Source organism: Nuphar pumila, chromosome 13 (genome assembly GCF_984573655.1).
Source record: "Nuphar pumila chromosome 13, dmNupPumi1.hap1.1, whole genome shotgun sequence".
Taxonomy (NCBI): Eukaryota; Viridiplantae; Streptophyta; class Magnoliopsida; order Nymphaeales; family Nymphaeaceae; genus Nuphar; species Nuphar pumila.
Genome location: NC_143261.1, coordinates 97274174 through 97293888, shown reverse-complemented (window position 1 = coordinate 97293888; position 19715 = coordinate 97274174). Strand labels below are relative to the sequence as shown.

At 37.0% G+C, this 19715-nt stretch overlaps 1 protein-coding gene across 2 annotated transcripts in view; it reads left to right on the top strand.

The window, feature by feature from the left end:
* Window positions 1-19277, top strand: part of LOC149819347 (beta-adaptin-like protein C) — a 31392-nt gene extending 12115 nt beyond the window's left edge. For both annotated transcript variants that reach the window (XM_089985512.1, XM_089985511.1), the window contains exons 11-15: window positions 16767-16859; window positions 16940-17337; window positions 17503-17692; window positions 17784-17987; window positions 18850-19277. In XM_089985512.1, the coding sequence (XP_089841638.1) occupies window positions 16767-16859; window positions 16940-17337; window positions 17503-17692; window positions 17784-17987; window positions 18850-19146 (1182 nt within the window). In that variant the 3' untranslated portion in view covers window positions 19147-19277. The remainder of the gene's footprint in view (window positions 1-16766; window positions 16860-16939; window positions 17338-17502; window positions 17693-17783; window positions 17988-18849) is intronic.
* The last annotated feature ends 438 nt before the right edge of the window (window positions 19278-19715 follow it).

Genomic DNA, 19715 nt, shown 5'->3' with positions numbered 1-19715 from the left:
ATATTACAGCCAGTTCACATTCAACTCCACAAAGATTCTTTGGTTCCTCTCTAGCCAAATGTGCCACCAGGCCATATTGCACCACCAATTCCACATGGTCAACTATTTGTTCTTCTTTTTCCTAGCTCAAGAACCCAATAACATCTACCTTATTGAAAATATCCCGTAAAAATCCCTCAATCTCTCTGCATCAGCCATATCCGGCAGAAGATGAGAACATGATTTGTCAGCTTTTTCAAGGGGACATCTCTGATCCCTCTACCAATGAGAAGCCTTTAGATTCAATAACGTTCTGCAGCTACCTGATCCGAAGAAACCAGTCAAGCAAAGACCTCTGTTTATTGGTTCTTGTGGGAAAAGATGGATTGAGGGATCCAGGAGGGAATTATAGATTAATTTTTTCAAGAAAACCCCAAAGGGCTTCAAGACCACACCATAGAGTGCATTATCTTCCACCTTCGAGCTGCCAAGAGCTTCCATTGGAACTTTCTATCTTTAAACTCATTATATGGCAGATCTCTAAGGGATATGCCTGTGAAAATCTCTATAAAAAGAGACTTTGTATATAAACACAATGCCAGAAACACGAAGTGTGCACAAAGGCACAAAGGAGAATTCTCACAAGTGCACAACGACACGGATACACATGCACAAAAGCATAAAAAAATATCAATTTCGATATATTGGGTCCCAAAAGGGGCTTTCCAGAAGCATAAAAAAGCTAAAGGGGATCACTCCTATTTATAATGCATTGGAGAATGGGGGGGCTCCAATACATACGTTGGAGCCCCTCCAACGGTTAGAAATGTAACCGTTGGAGGGGGCTCCAACATGTGTATTGAGGGCCCCCTCATGTCACATCAGTCCAAAAAGGAAAAAAATAAGAAAAAAAGTAAAAAGAAAAATACAAAAAAGAAATTGAAAATGGAAAAAGTACAATCATATTCTCAAGTGAGAATATGCGTAAAATACATGAATTTACATAAATACCCTTATCGGGTTTGAGATATATTTATATATATATACTTAGATATATATATATATATACATATATACACGATATATATATGTATATGTATCTTTCTATATATATATATATATATATATATATATATATATATATATATATATATATATATATATATAAGAGACTACATTTTAACACCATCCCTCAACCTTAGGGTGTCACAACCAAAAGTTTGCCAAGAAGGAAGTTAAATCTTGGAGAGCACAGCGCCTTTTGGCAATGTAGATTGCACTTTTATTATCACAACATAATTTTGTGGGCCCTATAACTTGAATATTCATATCTTCCAACAAGCTGCGAATCCAAACAATCTCCATGGTGGTAGATGCCATGGCTCTATACTCAGCTTCGGTGGATGAAAGCGATACTTTCTGTTGCTTCTTGCATCTCCAAGAAATTAACGATTCCCTTAAAAAAATACAAAAACCAGTGGTGGAGTGACGGTTATTTGGGGTCACCTCCCCAATCGGGGTCAGTATAAGCAATTAAACTTAATTCAGAAGAAAAAGATAGAAATACTCCTTTGTTTACTATACCCTTTATGTATCTGATAATGCGAAGAATGCTGCTCATATGAACTGTAGTAGGTGCATGTTGAAATTGGTTGGCAACATGTACTGCATGAGAAATATTGGACCTAGTAATGCTGAGATACGTTAGAGATCTAACCAATTGCCTATAAGGTGTGAGATCTTTTAGAAGAATCCCATCATCAATCTTCATCTTCGAACCCACTATTTCAGGAGTTTCACAGACCTTGTCATCTGTGATTCCTGATCTGTCAAAAATCTCACAAGCAAGTTTAGTTTGAGACAGAAAGTAACCTTTGTAAGAATAAGCAACTTCAATTACCAAAAAATATGTCAAAAATCCTAAGTCTGACATTTCAAATTTTGAAGTCAAGATAGATTTAATACTTTTGATTTCTTTAGTATCATCTCCTGTTATCAACATATCATCAACATATAACAATTCCTGCATTAGATTTCTTAACAAACAATGTAGTGTCAGTATAGTATAAAGAGAAACCATTTTCGGTCATTACATTGTTAAACCTATCGTGCCAAGTTTTGTGAGCTTGTTTCAAGCCATAAAGAGCTTTATGAAGACGAAAAACTTTATTTTTAGGAATTTTCATACTAGGTGGAGCATCCATGTAGACTTCTTCATTAAGATCACAATTTAAAAAGGCATTTTTGATATCTATTTGATAAATATTTCATTTTCTAATGGAAGTAATGGTGATGAGACATCTGACAGTAACTATACAAGCTACTGAAGCAAATGTCTCTTCATAGTCAATCTCGTATTCTTGACTATACCCTTTAGCTAATACACAAGCTTTATACCTCTCAAGAGATCCATCACTCTTGGTTTTGACTTTGAATACCCATCGGCATCCTATAGTTTTCTTTCCATTGGGAAGCGTTTGAAATTCCCAAGTGTTGGCTTTCCTAAGCGCTTTGAGTTCACTCTCCATGGCTTCTCTCCATTCAATACATCGTTTGACATCTTCAAATTTTTTTGGTTCAAAATATGAGTGAATGACACTTAAGCAAACTCGATATTTAGGAGGAAAAGAATCAAAGGATACGAATCTAGAGGGACTTTTTCTAGTTCTTTCGGTTCTTCTATGATTTGAATCATGTGTGGAGATAGATTTGCTAGGTTCACTATATTGCTCAATAGCACTTCTAAAGGTGCGTCTATCTCTATGAGTATAGGTGATAGGGTTTTTAGTTATATTTTCTTCTTAAGAGGTAGTAGGGTTAGAATTATTGTTGATTTCAACCACTTCATTGTCACTGTTATATGTTGATTCATCATCACTAGAGATATCATCATCTTTAAATAATAGATAAAAAAGAAAGGAATAGTCGGTATTTTCTAAATGAGATTCATTATTTTCAAAACCACTATCATTTTTCAAAAGCGTTACATTCCTTGAGACATATAACTTATCATTCTTAGTATCATAACATCAAAACCCTTTTTGGGTCTTGGAATAGCCAAAAAAAGCACAAGGAATGACTTTTGGTGAGAGTTTATCATTTTTATCTGTAAAGACAAAGCAGTTACAACAAAAAACTCTCAATCTATTATAATCAGGTTCTTTTTCATAGAGAGTCTCAAAAGGAGAGACTTTATCTATATTTTTGGATGGAAGGCGATTAATAAGATAAACGGAAGCAATAGCCGCCTCGGCCCAAATTTTTTTTGGAATACTTTGGGAAATAAGAAGGGTTCTAGTGATTTCAATGATATGCCTATGCTTCTTTTACGCCAGACCATTTTGTTGTGGGGTTTTAGAACACGATCTTTAATGGACAATACCATAGTCTTCAAGATATTTCTTAAATTCATTAGAGAGATATTTACCTTCGGAATCATTCCTAAATATCTTTAAATTACTATTAAATTGATTTTTGATCATCATATGATATGATTTAAAACATGAAAAGACTTCATGCTTATGTTTGAGAAAATATATTCAACAATATAATGAAAATTTATCCACAAAAATTACATAATGGGCAAAACCTCCCTTGGATATGACGGGTGCCGGTCCCCAAACATCCGAATATCAAAAGGTTTAGTTGTAAACATAGATCTTTGTTCAAAAGGCATACTTCTCATTTTTCAAGAATGCAATCATTACAAGAGAAAATACTTTTTCAAAGATTTTTAACAAAGTCCAAATAGGAAAACTTGGTGATGTTGGGATGACCAAGTCTTTTGTGCCAAACATTAATGTCTTTATGTTGGGCCACATTACAAAAGAGGGTTTTAGGAATTTGAAGAGAGTCCACATAGTATAAGTCTCCCTTCCTAGAGCCTTCTCCAATCAACCTCCCGGACCGGTGATCCTGTATTAAACATTTATTAGATGAGAATTGAATGTCATACCCAAGGTCCGAGAGTTGAGAGACGGAAAGTAAGTTTAAATTCAATTTTGGTATAAATCTAATTTTAGGAATAAAGAAGTTTTGGGTTTTAAAATTTCTAATTCCCTTAATTTCAAGAGAAGTGCCATCCGCGGTTGAAACAAAAGATGGTGACGAACTTTCAGAATATTCGGAAAGAGAGAAAATGTTTGGAAACATATGAAATGAAGCACTCGAATCTAAAAGCCAAGAAGTTTTACCTGAAGGAGTAAACACGACGGCACCGAAAATAACTCCCTTAAGAAGAGGTTAAAGAGCTTCCATAATTTGATTTAGAGAGAGATCTCCATTTGTAGATTCCTCTTTTTGTGGTTGAGATGTGGTGGTCATTGCTAGTAATTTCTTTCATTTGGGACAAACCAATTTGATATGACCCAGCTCTTTGCAAAAGTGACACACAATTTTGCTATAGTCCCTTCTTCCACCTTGACCACAATTGGTTCTTTGATTTTGGCTTTTAAAATGAGAAGATTTATATGTCCTCAAGTTCCCGGGCCTAGAAACGGCATTTGCTCCATCCCACTCTTCTTGATTTGTGGGCATTGCAAGAACACTTGGATTTTGCTTGCTAATGCCCATACGAGTTTCCTCTTCACTTAATTTTGTAATGACGTCTTCAAGAGAGAGAGATGTGAAGGAGAATATGAGAGAAAATCTAATTTGTTCAAACTCGGGCCTTAGCCTATTCAAAAAGTTGAAAAATCGATCTTCTTCTAGTTGTTTACGACGAAACTCTATGACTTCTCCACTCCACTTGGGTTTGAGCATAGCAAGCTCATCCCAAATGAAAGAGAGTTCGGCAAAATACTCCCTTATGGGACAAGGGTTAACGCCCTCTTTTGGAGGTAATACTTATGGGACAAGTCCTTAGAATTGTACATCTTCTCAAGGTACTCCCACGCTTGAGAAGCTTTTTTAAACTTTATAATATTGGCGTTAATTCTTGTCTCAACGGAGAAAAAAATCCATGACAAGATCTTGAAGTTCTTCATTTCTTACTCATGTTTTCTACTATACTCCTCAAGAGCCTTAGTTCTCTCATCTCCTTCAAGAATTTTGATTTCGCCTTCTTTAATCAATGTAATTTTAGGCTCCGGTTTCAGAATCGAGCCTTGAACGTAATCCCAAAGCCCTTTTCCTTTAATGTAGGCATCCATATTTCTGGCTCATACGTGATAATTGGAGCCATTTACCTTGAAACCAAGAAAAAATGGGAGTCTTTTTTACCCATTAGAGAGGTAAGATTAGAGAAAATGAGACGTACCACAATAAGATTTTAAATCTTACTTGTAGTAATCTTCTAAAATATTGAATGAAGAGGAGTCTTTACGCCAATCACCAAAAGATTGAAGACATGCTTTTCGAGGCACTTGATATTGTGAACAACAACACAAATTTCTTTCTCCAAGCGACCTTGCTCTCATACCATGTGAAAATCTCTATAAAAAGAGACTTTGTATATAAATACAATGCTAGAAACACGAAGTGTGCACAAAGGCACAAAGGAGAACTCTCACAAGTGCACAACTGCACAAATACACATGCACAAAAGCATAAAAAAATATCAACTTCAATATATTGGGTCCCCCAAAGGGCTTTCCAGAAGCATAAGAAAGCTAAAGGGGATCACCCCTATTTATAATGCATTGGAGACATGGGGGGGCTCCAATACATACGTTGGAGCCCCTCCAACGGTTAGAAATGTAACCATTGGAGGGGGCTCCAACATGTGCATTGAGGGCCCCCCATGTCACATCAGTCCAAAAAGGAAAAAAATAAGAAAAAAAGTAAAAAGAAAATACAAAAAAGAAATTGAAAATGGAAAAAGTACAATCATATTCTCAAGTGAGAATATGCGTAAAATACATGAATTTACATAAATACCCTTATTGGGTTTGATATATATATATATATATATATATATATATATATATATATATATATATATATATATATATATATATATATATATATATATATATATATATATATATATATATATCAGTGTTGTGAAAAGCGTTGAGGCGTAGTGAGGCGCTCCACCAAAATCTGAGGCGAGGCGTAAGCCTCAAGGCGTAAAGTGTAAGCCTCAAAGTTTTTTTTTAAACTATAAAAAAATATCTAAAATTATAAATAAATAAAAAAAATCTTTATTGATGAAGCAACAACCAACAGGAAATAAAAAATCTCAAATAAATACTAAAAAAATATGAGAAAAACAAACGTATTATTTTGCGCATGAACTGCAGAAAAACAAACGAATTTTCATAAAACAATTTTTTTGTCAAAAATTATTGTGTTTTCTTTGCCAAGAAAATTATGAGATTTGTGACACTACTTACATTGAACGACGAGCTGAGTCCCAGCCCTACTAGGAGCCAACTATACTTTGTTTGGTTGAATTCAGATACACCCAGAATGGATTGGATATCTGACATAATATTGACAGCCCATGCACTTCCTCAATTCCTCTTTCAGTTTCAATTACAAAATGGATTCAACCTGAACCCGATCCACTGACAACTTCTCTCACAATTAGGGTTATCAACGGCTTGGGTACTCGACCCAGAGTATACCCAAACCAGCCCATATAATAAATTGTTGGGTTCAGTTTTTGCCCGGTCACAATAATGGAATATCAAACTCAGACATGCATAATTTCATAAATTTATTTTTACTCAAAACACATATAAAATACTTGGATTCATACCCGGCATAAATCATAACCCAAACCCGTCTTGCACTACCTGAATATTATTAGGGTACTTGGTACTTTTCATGCCATATCCCAGAATTCAGGTTCAGATTTAGATCGGGTCAGGTACTCGATACAAGCCTGACCCGTTGAGCCCTGCTCATAGCTCAAGGAACGCTTGCGCCCAACCATAGCAGGGGAAGTGGACAACCAACCTCCACCGTGCCCTCCTACGCCCAACCGCCTCGGCCACTCGCCTAACCCGGCGAACCCTCCTCATGACGACGACGACAACGACAACAGCGACAGCAACCCTGTTGCTGCTGCTAGGGCAACCACCAGCGACGGTGGCAGCGGACGAGGAGTACACGAGGGAGGCGACGGAGGTGATTGGGAAGATGAGGGCGACACTGACGATGGACAGGTCGGATCCGAACGTGCCGTTGGCGGTGGCTGACCTCCGGCAGTCGGCCAACTCGTGGGTGGCCAAGTTCCGACGGGAGAAGGCGCTGCTGGGTCGGGGGTTGCCGGTAATATCTTTCTTATGCTTCCTCTTGAACTCCTGAACAAAGTGGTTCACCATCCGGTTGTCAAAGTCCTCCCTACCAAGATGGGTGTCTCCTGCCGTGGACTTGACCTCGAAGATACCCTCTTCAATGGTGAGAAGAGAGACATCGAAGGTACCGCCGTCGAGATCGAAGATGAAGACGTTCTTCTCGCCCGCGCTCGTGGCCTTCTTGTCTAGACCATAGGCGATAGCAGTGGTGGTGGGCTCGTTGATGATACGCATCACGTTCAAGCCAGCTATGATAGAGGCGGTGTGCGCCTCAGTCTGAGGCGCGCCTCGCCTCAAGGCCTATGAGGCGCACGCCTCAGGGGTATTGCGCTTTGTACCTGCGCCTCAAGGCACAAAGGCCCTCGCCTTGAGGCGAGGCGCGCTTTTTGCGCCTTGAGGTGCGTTTTTAATAACACTTATATATATACGATATATATATGTATCTTTCTCTCTCTCTCTCTCTCTCTCTCTCTATATATATATATATATATATATATATATATATATATATATATATATATATATATATATATATATATATATATAAAGAGCTATGTCACACGGACTCGGCTAAGGAGGTGCCGCACCCGAGTCGACACGCCCCGACACGGGTGCGGACTCGGGTGCGGCTTCGGACTCGGCCCGGACTCGGTCAACGCCGAGTCGGACTCGGTCAACGAGTCCAGGCCGAGTCCGTCCACATTTTGGACTCGGTCAACTTTGACCGAGTCCAAAAATGTCCCTAAAAAACCATTTTTTTTATTTTTTTTTGCTTAAAAATATATATAAAAAAAGGCACAGTGCAGACTGTGACTGTGCTGCCTGACTGTGACTGTGCACAGTCTGTGCAGTGTGCACAGTCACAGCCTGTGCACAGTCTGTGCCTGTGCACAGTGCACAGTCTATGCCTGTGCCTGTGCACAGTGCTGTGCAGTGTGCACAGTCACAGCCTGTGCACAGTGCTGTGCCTGTGCACAGTGCACAGTCTGTGCCTGTGCACAGTGCACAGTCTATGCCTGTGCCTGTGCACAGTGCTGTGCCTGTGCCTGTGCACAGACACACAGACTATGCTGTCAGCTGTGGCATTTTAAAAATAAATAAAATTATATATATATATATATATATATATATATATATATATATATATATATATATATATATATATATATTTTTTTTTTTTTTGCCGAGTCCCCGTGTCCAAAAATTTTAAAATTGTGCCGCACCCGTGTCGCACCCGCACCCGCACCCGCACCCGCACCCATGTGACATAGATAAAGAGACTATATTTTAACAATGCCTTCCTGAGCCGACATTCCTCCACATGCATATTTCTATTATTAGCCAATGCATATACTGGAATGAGTCTAATGGCCATTGGCCTGGGATCCACCCAAGGATCAAACCATGAGATGATATGTTCCCCATTACCTAAAGAATTCTCACTTTAAATCTTCTTGACACTCAACCATCTTCCGCATACTTGAACCATTCCTCCATCTGGATTCTGTACCTGCTACCAGGCCAACCCTTTACTCCTCGTTAGAGTGCCACCGTCAATTTTTGAAGAGCAGCAGCTACCACCATTTCATAAAGAAAGCTTTACTAAAATGTTTAATCCTCCTAATTCCCAAGCCATGTAACAGTATGCAACGAGAAACCTCTTTTAAGCAAGTAAATGCATCCAGATGTGCTGTACTTCCTTCCATAAGAACTGAGCAAAACGATTCTCTGATCTCAACTTTTCAAGGAATCAAGGGAAATAAGGTAAGATGGCAAACCTGAATAGCATGTGTTTGTTGAGTTACCCTGCCTGCTAAGGTCCATGAGCTGATTTCTCATCTACTCTATCCCCAATTATTGCCCAGTTCCATAAAATGAACTGTTTTCAATTTATACAATTCATGGCAGATGTCTAGGACACTATCTCAATGATGAATAAGTTATGCAGGCAGTAGCAGCAACAGCTTCATACCTTGTATTGAACAAATTACTGTCATGATTCCGATATAGCATATGATACCTTATGACACTACCAAATGCTATCCAGATGGCCCCTTGGAAAAAGCTGTTTGTTATTATATCATGAATGTATTGATTGTATGCTTTGCCTTAAAATGAACAAATTATCTGTTATACTCCTCGCCTAATGCATCTCTGTAAGGCTTTCCAGTTCTTAATTTCATAATACTGCACCACCATGTTCCTAGAATAGTTGCAGAGTATCAACAGAAGTGTTTTTAGCAACCCTAGGGGAAGATCAATAAATGCTGATTTTGTGTTGCAATCACAAATTTGGCATCAGTACGGCATACATATATTTCATCATATAAGAGATTTCCTTTGTTTGCTTGTTGCATGGAGGATGAACGCTACATTTATAAGGTGAATCCAAAGATATTAAACATATGATTTCCAAAACACTCTTAGACATAACTCCATCTCTGTGTATTGTGTATTGATGCTCTATCTTCATAAGAGTCATTCTATACATGTAACATTGGAGCAAGGACCAATTGTAATGAAACACTGGTGCAAAGAACAATGTCACAAAGTAACTACAACAAATGCCCAAGCACATAAACAAAAGCCACTAATGGGAAAAATACAATAATCCACAAAGGGTTAGGCACCAAACATACACAATGTGTGAGAGAGAGCTTGAAATATAAAGAATAATATATTGAAATGCTATAGAAAGCATTAGAGAGGAGTAGGGGCAAAAGCCCCTTTTTATATACTTTATGGGACCAAGGGGGCTCCTCTAGAGTCGTTGGGAGCTCCCCAATGGTCACATTTATAACCGTTGGGGAGGGTCCCAACGACTGAGTTGGACCCTCTTGTCCCTACACAAATGGGAAAAAGAACAAAAGATAAAAAAATAAGAAAAAGGCAAAAATGTCCCTAGTGGACATGTCTATTAACATAATAACAAAAAAACTAAATTGCCCTTAGTAGGCATTACAAAAGACATTTATAATATATATATATATATATATATATATATATATATATATATATATATATATATATATATATTTTAACACCCTCCGTCAAACTGACGGTGAGATCACCAAGAGTTTGCTTAGGAGAAAGTAAAAATGAGGGGATGACAAAGCTTTGATAAAAAAATCTGCAAGTTTATACTTTGAAGTCACATATGGTAGTTGAATAGTGCCACATAAAAAATTATCCTTAATATAATGACAGTCCATCTCGACGTGCATAGTTCGTTCATAAATGATGTGATTGCTAGCAATGTAAATGACACTCTTGTTGTAACAACACCGTTTCGAAGGAATAGAGATAATGACTCCTGTATCTTTGAGCAGACTTCTTAATATAAAAGTTAGGTTGTAGTTGTGGCCATCACCCTATACTTGGCTTCCGTGCAAGGCAAAAACATCTTTTGTTGTTTCTTAAATCTCCAAGAAATTAATGATTCTCTAAGAAAAACACAATAACCTGTAGTAAAAATATGATCATTAGGGTTACCACCCTAATCAGAGTTAATATAAGCAATTAAAATGTGAGATAAAGAAGAGGATAATAACAATCCTTTTGTTATTGTTTCTTTCGGATATCTGATAATTTGCATAACAACAGCCATGTGAATAGTAGTAGGGGCATTTTGAAATTGACTTGCATTGTGAACAACATGAGCTTGGTAATAGACAAATATGTTAGTGACCCAATCAATTGACGATAATGAGTGTGATATCGACTCTCATCTTAGCATTGATTACTTCTGAATTCTCTACTTTCTTTTCGTCAATCAGGCCAACCTTGATAATAATATCCGATGCAAGTTTCATTTGAGAAAGAACATATCTTCTAGGAGAATATGCAACTTCAATCCTTAAAAAATACCTAAGAAATCCAAAGTCAGACATATCAAAATTATTTTTAAGAATATTTTTAATAGACTCAATGCCCCTTTTATCATTCCCAGTGATGATCCTATCAACATATAACAACAAAATAGTTACGTGATCACCTGCATTCTTAACAAAAAGAGCAGTATCGGTATAACAAGTAAATCCACTATCAAGATTAACTTTACTAAAACGGCCATATCAAGCTTTTGGAGCTTGTTTAACATCATAAAGAGCTTTATTAAGCTTAAGGATTTTCCTTTTTTCTATCTCAAGACCCGACGAAGGATCCATATAGACTTTTTTGCAAAGATCACCATTTAAAAAAATATTTTTGACATCTAATCAGTAGATAGGCTATTGTTTAATAGATGCTAATGCTATTAAAGTTCTTACACTAGTCATTCTAGCAACCGGAGCAAAAGTTTTCTCATAATCAATTCCATATTCTTGTGTATATTCCTTAACAACTGACCTAACTTTATATCTTTCTAATGACCCATCATTTTTAGTTTTGACTTTATAAGCTCATTTACACCTGATAACCTTTTTTCCCAAAGAGAGACTTACAATTTTCCAAGTGTTAGCTTTGTTGATTTCTTCTACTTCTAGTGTCATAACATCTATCCAATGTAAATGCTTCTTAGCTTATTTAAAGTTGGAAGGCTCATGATAGGAATGAATCATCATTAAAAGTTCTATAATTTGGAGAAAAAGAATCATATGACAAACTTTTGAGGATGTCTACTATTCCTAAAAGATCATCTAGGTTGGGATTCCTCTACTTGGTCTTCTAAGGAAAGATTTTGTGAATATATGTCAAAAGCATTTTGATGTTCATTTTCCTCACACCGAGTATACACATGAATATCATTAGGTTTCTCACTAAGAGAATCAACTCTTTGATGAGAATGGTTATCACAAACAATTTCATTATCACAAATTGTATCATTAGATTTTTTAGAGTCATTTATAGGTAACAAGTCAAATAACATAGAATAATCAACATTTTCTTTGGGTTTTTGATGTTCAAATCCATTTTGTTATTCAAGAAAAGTCACATTTATTGAAACATAAAGTTTATTATTTTTAACATCATAACGCCTCTATCCTTTTTTATTTTCACCATAGTCAATAAAAACACATTCAAGAGCTTTTGGTAAGAGTTTGTCTTGTCCTTGAAAAAGAACAAAACATTTGCAACCAAATATTTTTAATATTTTGAAATCCGGTGATATTTTAAATAATTTTTCAAAGGGAGAAACATTTTCTAAAGATGAGGATGACATTCTATTTATAAGATATATTGTGGAAAGAGCGGCTTCAGCCCAAAAATTCTTTGGAACAATTTTAGAAATGAGAAGAGTTCTTGTGGTTTCAATAAGATGCCTATGCTTTCTTTCAACAATGCCATTTTGTTGATGAATTTTGGGACAAGATCTTTGATAAATAATGTCATTTTGTTTAAGATATTTTTGAAATTCTTTTGGCATGTATTTTCCTTTGGAATTAAATCTAAAGATAACTATTTTATTTTGAAATTGATTTTGAATAAGGATATGAAATTCTTTGAAGATAGAAAAAACATCAGATTTATTTTTAAATAAACCTAGGTGCATCTAGTGAAATCAATTGTGTATCTAGTGAAATCAATCAATCATCAATAAAAATAACATAATATGGATATCTTCTTTTAGACATGACGGGCGCCGGTCCCCATACATCAAAATGCACTAGTTTAAATGGACTTTTCGAAGTGAAGTTGCTATGTTGAAAAGGAAGAAAATGCATTTTTTTGAGAATACAATTATTGCATGTAAATTCTTTTTCATTACAAAATTTCTCAGAAAAAAGAAAAATATACATTTTAGAAAGACTAGGATGACCAAGCCTTTTGTGCCAAGTAGCAACATCTCTGGTTTGAACATGATTGCAAAAAGACTTAGATGGTACAACAACAACAAACAACAACAACAACTACGCCTTCATCCCAAAACAATTGGGGTCGGCGATATGAACCAAAAAAGAAAATCATTCTGGGCCTTCCACATGAATCCTTCTCCTCCAATCATTTCTATCCAATGCCATGTCCTCAGTGAGGTTCAAAGCATTCATATCCTTTCCTATCATCTCCATCCAAGTCTTCTTAGGCCTACCCCGACCTCTTTTAACTAATATATTTTCCCATTTCTCCATCCTTCTAACTGGAGCATCATTAGGCCTTCGCCGAATATGTCCAAACCACCGTAAACGATTCTCTCTCATCTTATTTTCAATGGATGCAACACCTACCTTCTTACGTATCTCCTCGTTTCGAATCTTATCTTTTATTGTATTTCCACACATCCTCTAAGCATACGCATCTCAGCTACACTCATTTTTTGAATATGATGTCTCTTGGCAGCCCAACATTCCGTACCATATAGTAAAGTGGGCCTAATTGTCATCCTATAAAACTTTCCCTTCAACCGCAATGGCATTCTACGATCGCACAACACTCCCATTGCACTTTTCCATTTCATCCGCCCAACCTTTATCCTGTGATTTACATCTCCATCAATTTCTCCATACTTTTGAATGATAGATCCCAAATATTTGAAACAGTCATCCACCAGTATTTCTTGCTCTCCAAGCTTCACTACACTCCCATTACTGCTTCGTTGCTTACTAAATCGACATTTCATATATTCTGTCTTACTCTTACTCAACTTAAAACCTCTTTGCTTCCAATGTCTGTCTCCATAATTCTAACTTAGCATTAACCTCAACTCTAGACTCATTAATCAAAATAATATCATCAGCAAACAACATACACCACGACACATTTTCTTGAATTGATCTCGTAAGGTCATCCATCACTATAGCAAATAGGAAAGGGCTTAATGCAGATCCTTGATGTAACCCAACTGTTATAGGAAAATTGGTTGTCACCCTTGCACAAGTGCAGACATTGGTTACTGCTCCGTACATATCTTTAATTATACTAATGTACTTGAGAGAAACACTTTTCTTTATCATTGTCCACCAGAGAACATCCCTAGGTACTCTATCATATACCTTCTCCAAATCAATAAAAACCATATGCAAATCTTTGTTCCTCTCTCTATATCTCTCAATAAGTTGTCTAAGAAGATGTATAGTTTCCATAGTTGATCTTCCAGGAATAAAACCAAATTCTCCGATATCATGACAACCTTCCTCAACCTATACTCAATCACCCTCTCCCAAAGTTTCATAGTATGACTCATGAGTTTTATACCACGATAGTTTGTGCAATCTTGTATATCACCCTTATTCTTATATAGAGGCACCAAAGTACTCTTCCTCCACGATAGGCATCTTATTTGTCCGCCAAATCTTGTTTAAAAGATTTGTCATAGGTATACCATTTGGGCCAACTGCCCTTCTTGATTTCATTTTCTTCAAAGCTTCTGCAATTCCTTTCTTTTGAATATTGTGCATGGAGTCACAATTCATCTCATGAAAAGGAATGGAAATGTCTCCAAGATCCTGAGCATGACTTCCATTAAATAGCGTATCAAAATAATTTTTTAATCTCTCCTTAATCTCCTCATGTTTGATTAAAACCCTTTGCGTTTCATCTTTGATACATCTAACCATACTCAGATCCTTCGATTTCCTATCTCTCATCTTTGCAAGCCTATAAATATCCTTCTCGCCCTCTTTTATGGTAATGACAAAAAATCTATATAATATAGGTCTCTTTTTCTATGGTCTTGCCCATTCCGTTTCCCGGACTAGAGATCTTGCACATTGCAATATGAAGATAAAAAAGAGACACTACAACCGAAATCAGATATTTGAGAAATCGAAAAAAGTTTTAAGTTTAAGAATAATTCTAATTTTCGGAGCAAATAATTTTTTGTCATTGCTTAAAATTGTTTCAAGAGTTCCTATTTCTTTAATATCCAAGGATGTACCATCAACCATAGAAACAAAAAATTTAAAAGAATTAGTGCTTGGTTCGGATAAAAAAGATACATTTGGGGTCATATGAAAGGAAGCACCCGAATCAAGAATCTAAGAAGACATACCGGAAGTAGAAGGTGTGAAAGAATTGTTTCTCACAATTTGTTGAAATGCTTCCGTAAGTTAAGTAATAGAGTCCTTGATGTTTTCATATATTTTTTTATCTTTATTTGAGTTGCTTGAGTTATCTCCAACGGAAGCCATTTTGCTTTTAAGCTTAGGACAATCAGGTCTAAGATGTCCCAGTTCATTACAATGATGACACAATTTTTCTTCTACCACCATGGTTGTTATAGTTATTTTTCTAAAAATGGGAAGGTTTATATGTCCTCATATTATTGTTTGGTTATATCGCATGCACAATTTCTTCTTGGCTTAAATCGTGTAGAATTAAAGCCCTATAAAGTAGGGATCCTCTTAGCTGTTCAAATTCAGGGCTAAGCCCATGAATGAATTGAAAATCTCTCTCTCTCTCTATTTGTTCTTGCCTCATGGTAATAAGGCTTCCTTCCTATTGAGGTTCAAGGAGAGCAGGTTCATCCCATAGAGGGGATAAAGTACTATAATAATCTCTAATACTTATATCTCCTTGTTGGGTTGCTCTCACTTTTTCTTGTAAAAAAAATGCATAGCAAAGTCTCTTTGAGTATACATACTTTTCATAAAAAACCATGTTTCATTTGCCTTCTTGAATTTAGCTAGATTAACACAAATTTTGAGTTCTACATTATTTATGAACCACACCAATATTTTGTCATGCTTACTTTCCCAATCTTCAACTTTGGATTGGTATTCTTTCATGGTTGTGGCCTTTTCTTCATCATTCAAGACTTTTTCTTCATTTTTTTGGTGAGCTTTAATTGTGGTTCCGGAATGACGCCACATACATATCCCAAAGTTTCTTGCCTTTGTAGTTGTTTTTTATAGTGGTCACCGACATTCTATAGTTGGTCTCATTCAATTTGAATGAGAGGTCAATCTTTGCATCTTTGTCGGCCATTGCAGAAGAGTTGACGAAGAACAAGAGTGTAAAACTTGAACACACTTAAATACAAAAAACATAAGTCCCAACAGTGTTTAAACACCTAGGGGCTCTGATACCACGTAATGAAACACTAGTGCAAAGAACAATGTCACAATGTGAGGAGTAATGTGCAAAATACAATAAGCCACATAGGGATAAGTACCAAACACACAATGTGAGAGAAAGTTTGAAATATAAATAATAGTATATTGAATTGCTATAAAAAGCATTAGAGAGGAGTAGGGGCAAAAACCCTATTTTATACACTTTATGGGACCAAGGGGGCTCCTATTTCCAACGGTCACATTTGTGACCGTCGACTCTATGAGTTGGACCCTCTTGCCCCTACACAAATGGGAAACAGTACAAAAGAAAGAAAAATAAGAAAAAGGCAAAAATGTCCCTAGTGGACATGTCTATTTACATAATAAGAAAAAGGCTAAATTCCCCTTAGTGAGCATTACAAAAGACATTCATAATATATATATGATATCCATATATTTTAACACCAATAACTGTCACTTTTTGTGTGTGTGTGTGTGGTACTGGCATAGTGTCCCTATTGCTTCCTGGTTATATAGGTTCACACATCTGTAAAACTTTGATCATCCATAGAAATTTATAGACTCGTGATAAGCTCCCATTGTCTTTTTCCAGGTTGTGCTGAATAATGCTACTCAAGAGACGGACAATCCAGATCTTCGTGATCGGGCATACATATACTGGCGCCTTCTTTCAACTGATCCCGAGGTATACTTAGCACAATTTTGTTTGTTACTCCAATAAGCTTTTAGACAGATATGTGACATACTTAAAATGGGTCATCACAGGCAGCAAAAGATGTGGTGTTAGCTGAGAAACCAGTAATCAGCGATGATTCTAACCAACTTGATCCTTCTCTTCTTGATGAACTTCTCTCAAATGTCGCTACACTTGCATCTGTTTATCATAAACCTCCAGATGCATTTGTAAGCCGTGCCAGGTCAGCAATTCAGAAACCAGAGGAGGATGAGTATCCTGATGGTATTGATTCAGGATACTCAGAATCTTCTGCTGCTGCAGACAATACTGCTGGTCCATCTAATTCAAGCAATGTTTCATACTCTTCACCGAAGCATTCAGCACCATCACCATCTGTTAATTCTCCCCCAGTTCCAGACTTGCTTGGAGATCTTATAGGCCTGGACAATGCACTTGTTCCAGTTGATCAGCCATCCGCAGCTTCTGAGTAAGTGATAGTGGCTATCAATAAAAGCTACAGTTTGTTTTTTCTTTCATCTTTCCTTTTTATGCATATTTTGTTATCTTCCATTTAGAACCTGCAAGATTTGATTCATCTTGTTTAATCTACTTACTGTTACTGAAATTTGTATTTCTTACTGTGTTTGCACAGGCCTCCTTTACCTATTTTACTCTCATCATCTTCTGGTCAAGGACTCCAAATTTGTGGGCAACTAACACGGCATGATGGTCAAGTCTTTTATAGTATGTCGTTTGAAAACAACTCCCCAATTCCTCTTGATGGGTTTATGATTCAGTTCAACAAAAACACCTTTGGGCTTGCAGCTGCTGGTCCGCTGCAGGTCAGAGCAATTTCTACTTTTTATATTTGATTCTTAAGGCATCTTATAAATGCTCATAAAATACTGATGTGTATCTTTCTTTATTGTTTAGGTCCCACAATTACAACCAGGGGCATCTGCAAGGACCCTACTCCCAATGGCGTTGTTCCAGAATATCTCACCTGGACCTCCAAGCTCACTTCTGCAGGTTGCTGTGAAAAATAATCAGCAGCCGGTCTGGTACATCAACGATAAGTTCTCATTGCAAGTGTTTTTCTCTGAAGATGGTAGAATGGAGCGTGCAAACTTTCTCGAGGTATGGAAATGTAGCCTATAGCCACTCCTAACCCTTTTTTAGTTTTTAGCCCGATATTGACAAGACCGACGTCATTTTATTCAGAGCAAAAGTATTGTTTCTCAATTGCAGCAAAAACTTCTTACTGAGTTATGTTCAATTAGCAAAATCCTAATTGTGGGTTATGCAGTGGATCCTAAGGCCTGAAGTTCAATGGACTGATGAAGTGATAGTGCACTAACACCACCATATGTTTATGAATTCTGTGGAAACAAGACATAACTGGAGCAGGATTGGTTCTACATCAGTCCAGCAACTTGGATAATGTTACTGTGAATACTTTGAAATCTGGAAAATATACACGTCTAGAACAGAGTGTAATCCTGGAAAATAAATTTTTCAGCATGTTCAGTTCAGACAGTCTAAGTTGGTTTGATTGATTTAGGTTTGAATGGGAGCTGGCCATGCTAAAGGGGTGACCGGATGAACCTGTCAGTTAAGATAAGAGTTTGTATTTTGGAGGAAAAAACATTTTCCTACCTTATCCACATTTCTGTATAAACGGGTGCGTCCAAAGTTCCAAACACCCTCTAAAGGATAGAAGATTGTTTCTATCATTATGATTGGAGTTTCATGAAGGTTGTAGATAAGAAACAAGGTCTTCTTGGCTCAACAAAGTGGCAAGTAACTTGGTTTAGCTCTAGTATCAATTCAACCTCGGAGTGATTTTGTTTCCTGCATTTCTTTCCAACTTGCTGCTGTTTAAAATCTGCATTGAGCTATGAGAAAGTGGCTAGAAGTCTCAAAGTGTAGTTCTGATTGTGTTGATTACGTTACCTGTGGTTGACTGACTGCATGTTATTATCTTTGTTTGACTGCATAGACATGGAAGTCCCTCCCTGATACCCACGAGATCGTGAAGGATTTCCCAAATGCTGTGATCAACAGTGTGGAAACCATACTTGACAAGCTGGCCGGCTCCAACATGTTTTTCATTGCTAAGCGCAGGAACGCGAACCAGGAAGTTGTCTACCTCTCTGCCAAGGTGCCTCGCAACATCCCCTTCCTTATAGAACTGACAACGGTTGTTGGGGTCCCCGGAGTTAAATGTGCGATCAAGACTCCAAGTCCAGAACTTGCGCCCCTGTTCTTTGAAGCTATGGAGTCCCTTCTCAAATGATTTTGAGATGGTGTTGATCATATTCATTTGCTTTTTCTGTAAAATGTATGGTTGGTCCCATTCTGTATTCCCACCATCTTGTTTTTGACGACCTTTTTTTTATTATTCAAGTGATTGAGTTGGGGTTGCCATCTCTCTCTCTCTCTCATGCACACACGCACACACACACACAAGAAAATGATGTAATCTACGGATGGGGCAAAAGTCTCCCCATATTGGAGGATTCATTTTGTTGCCTGGCGGAACCGGCCGATTTTTTTGTTGGGTCTGGTCTATGGCAGGAGAAGAGAAAGGGTCATATCCAGTATCATTGCAGGCTGGTGATATTGAATCTCAACCATCCATCTTAATTTGTTTCTAAAAACAGGTAGTATGCCTACGTCTTCTCAATTAACCACTGAGCCCTGTGAGGCACTGTCATTGACCCAAGTGAAATGTCGAATTGGCTTGTTGGGTACTGCATATTTTGGGTCAATAAGTATATTTTAGTATTCTAGTTTCTAATTCCTACCCGAAACTCAGGATAGGTATGATAATATTTACAAATGTCAGTGATATTTTGAAAATAT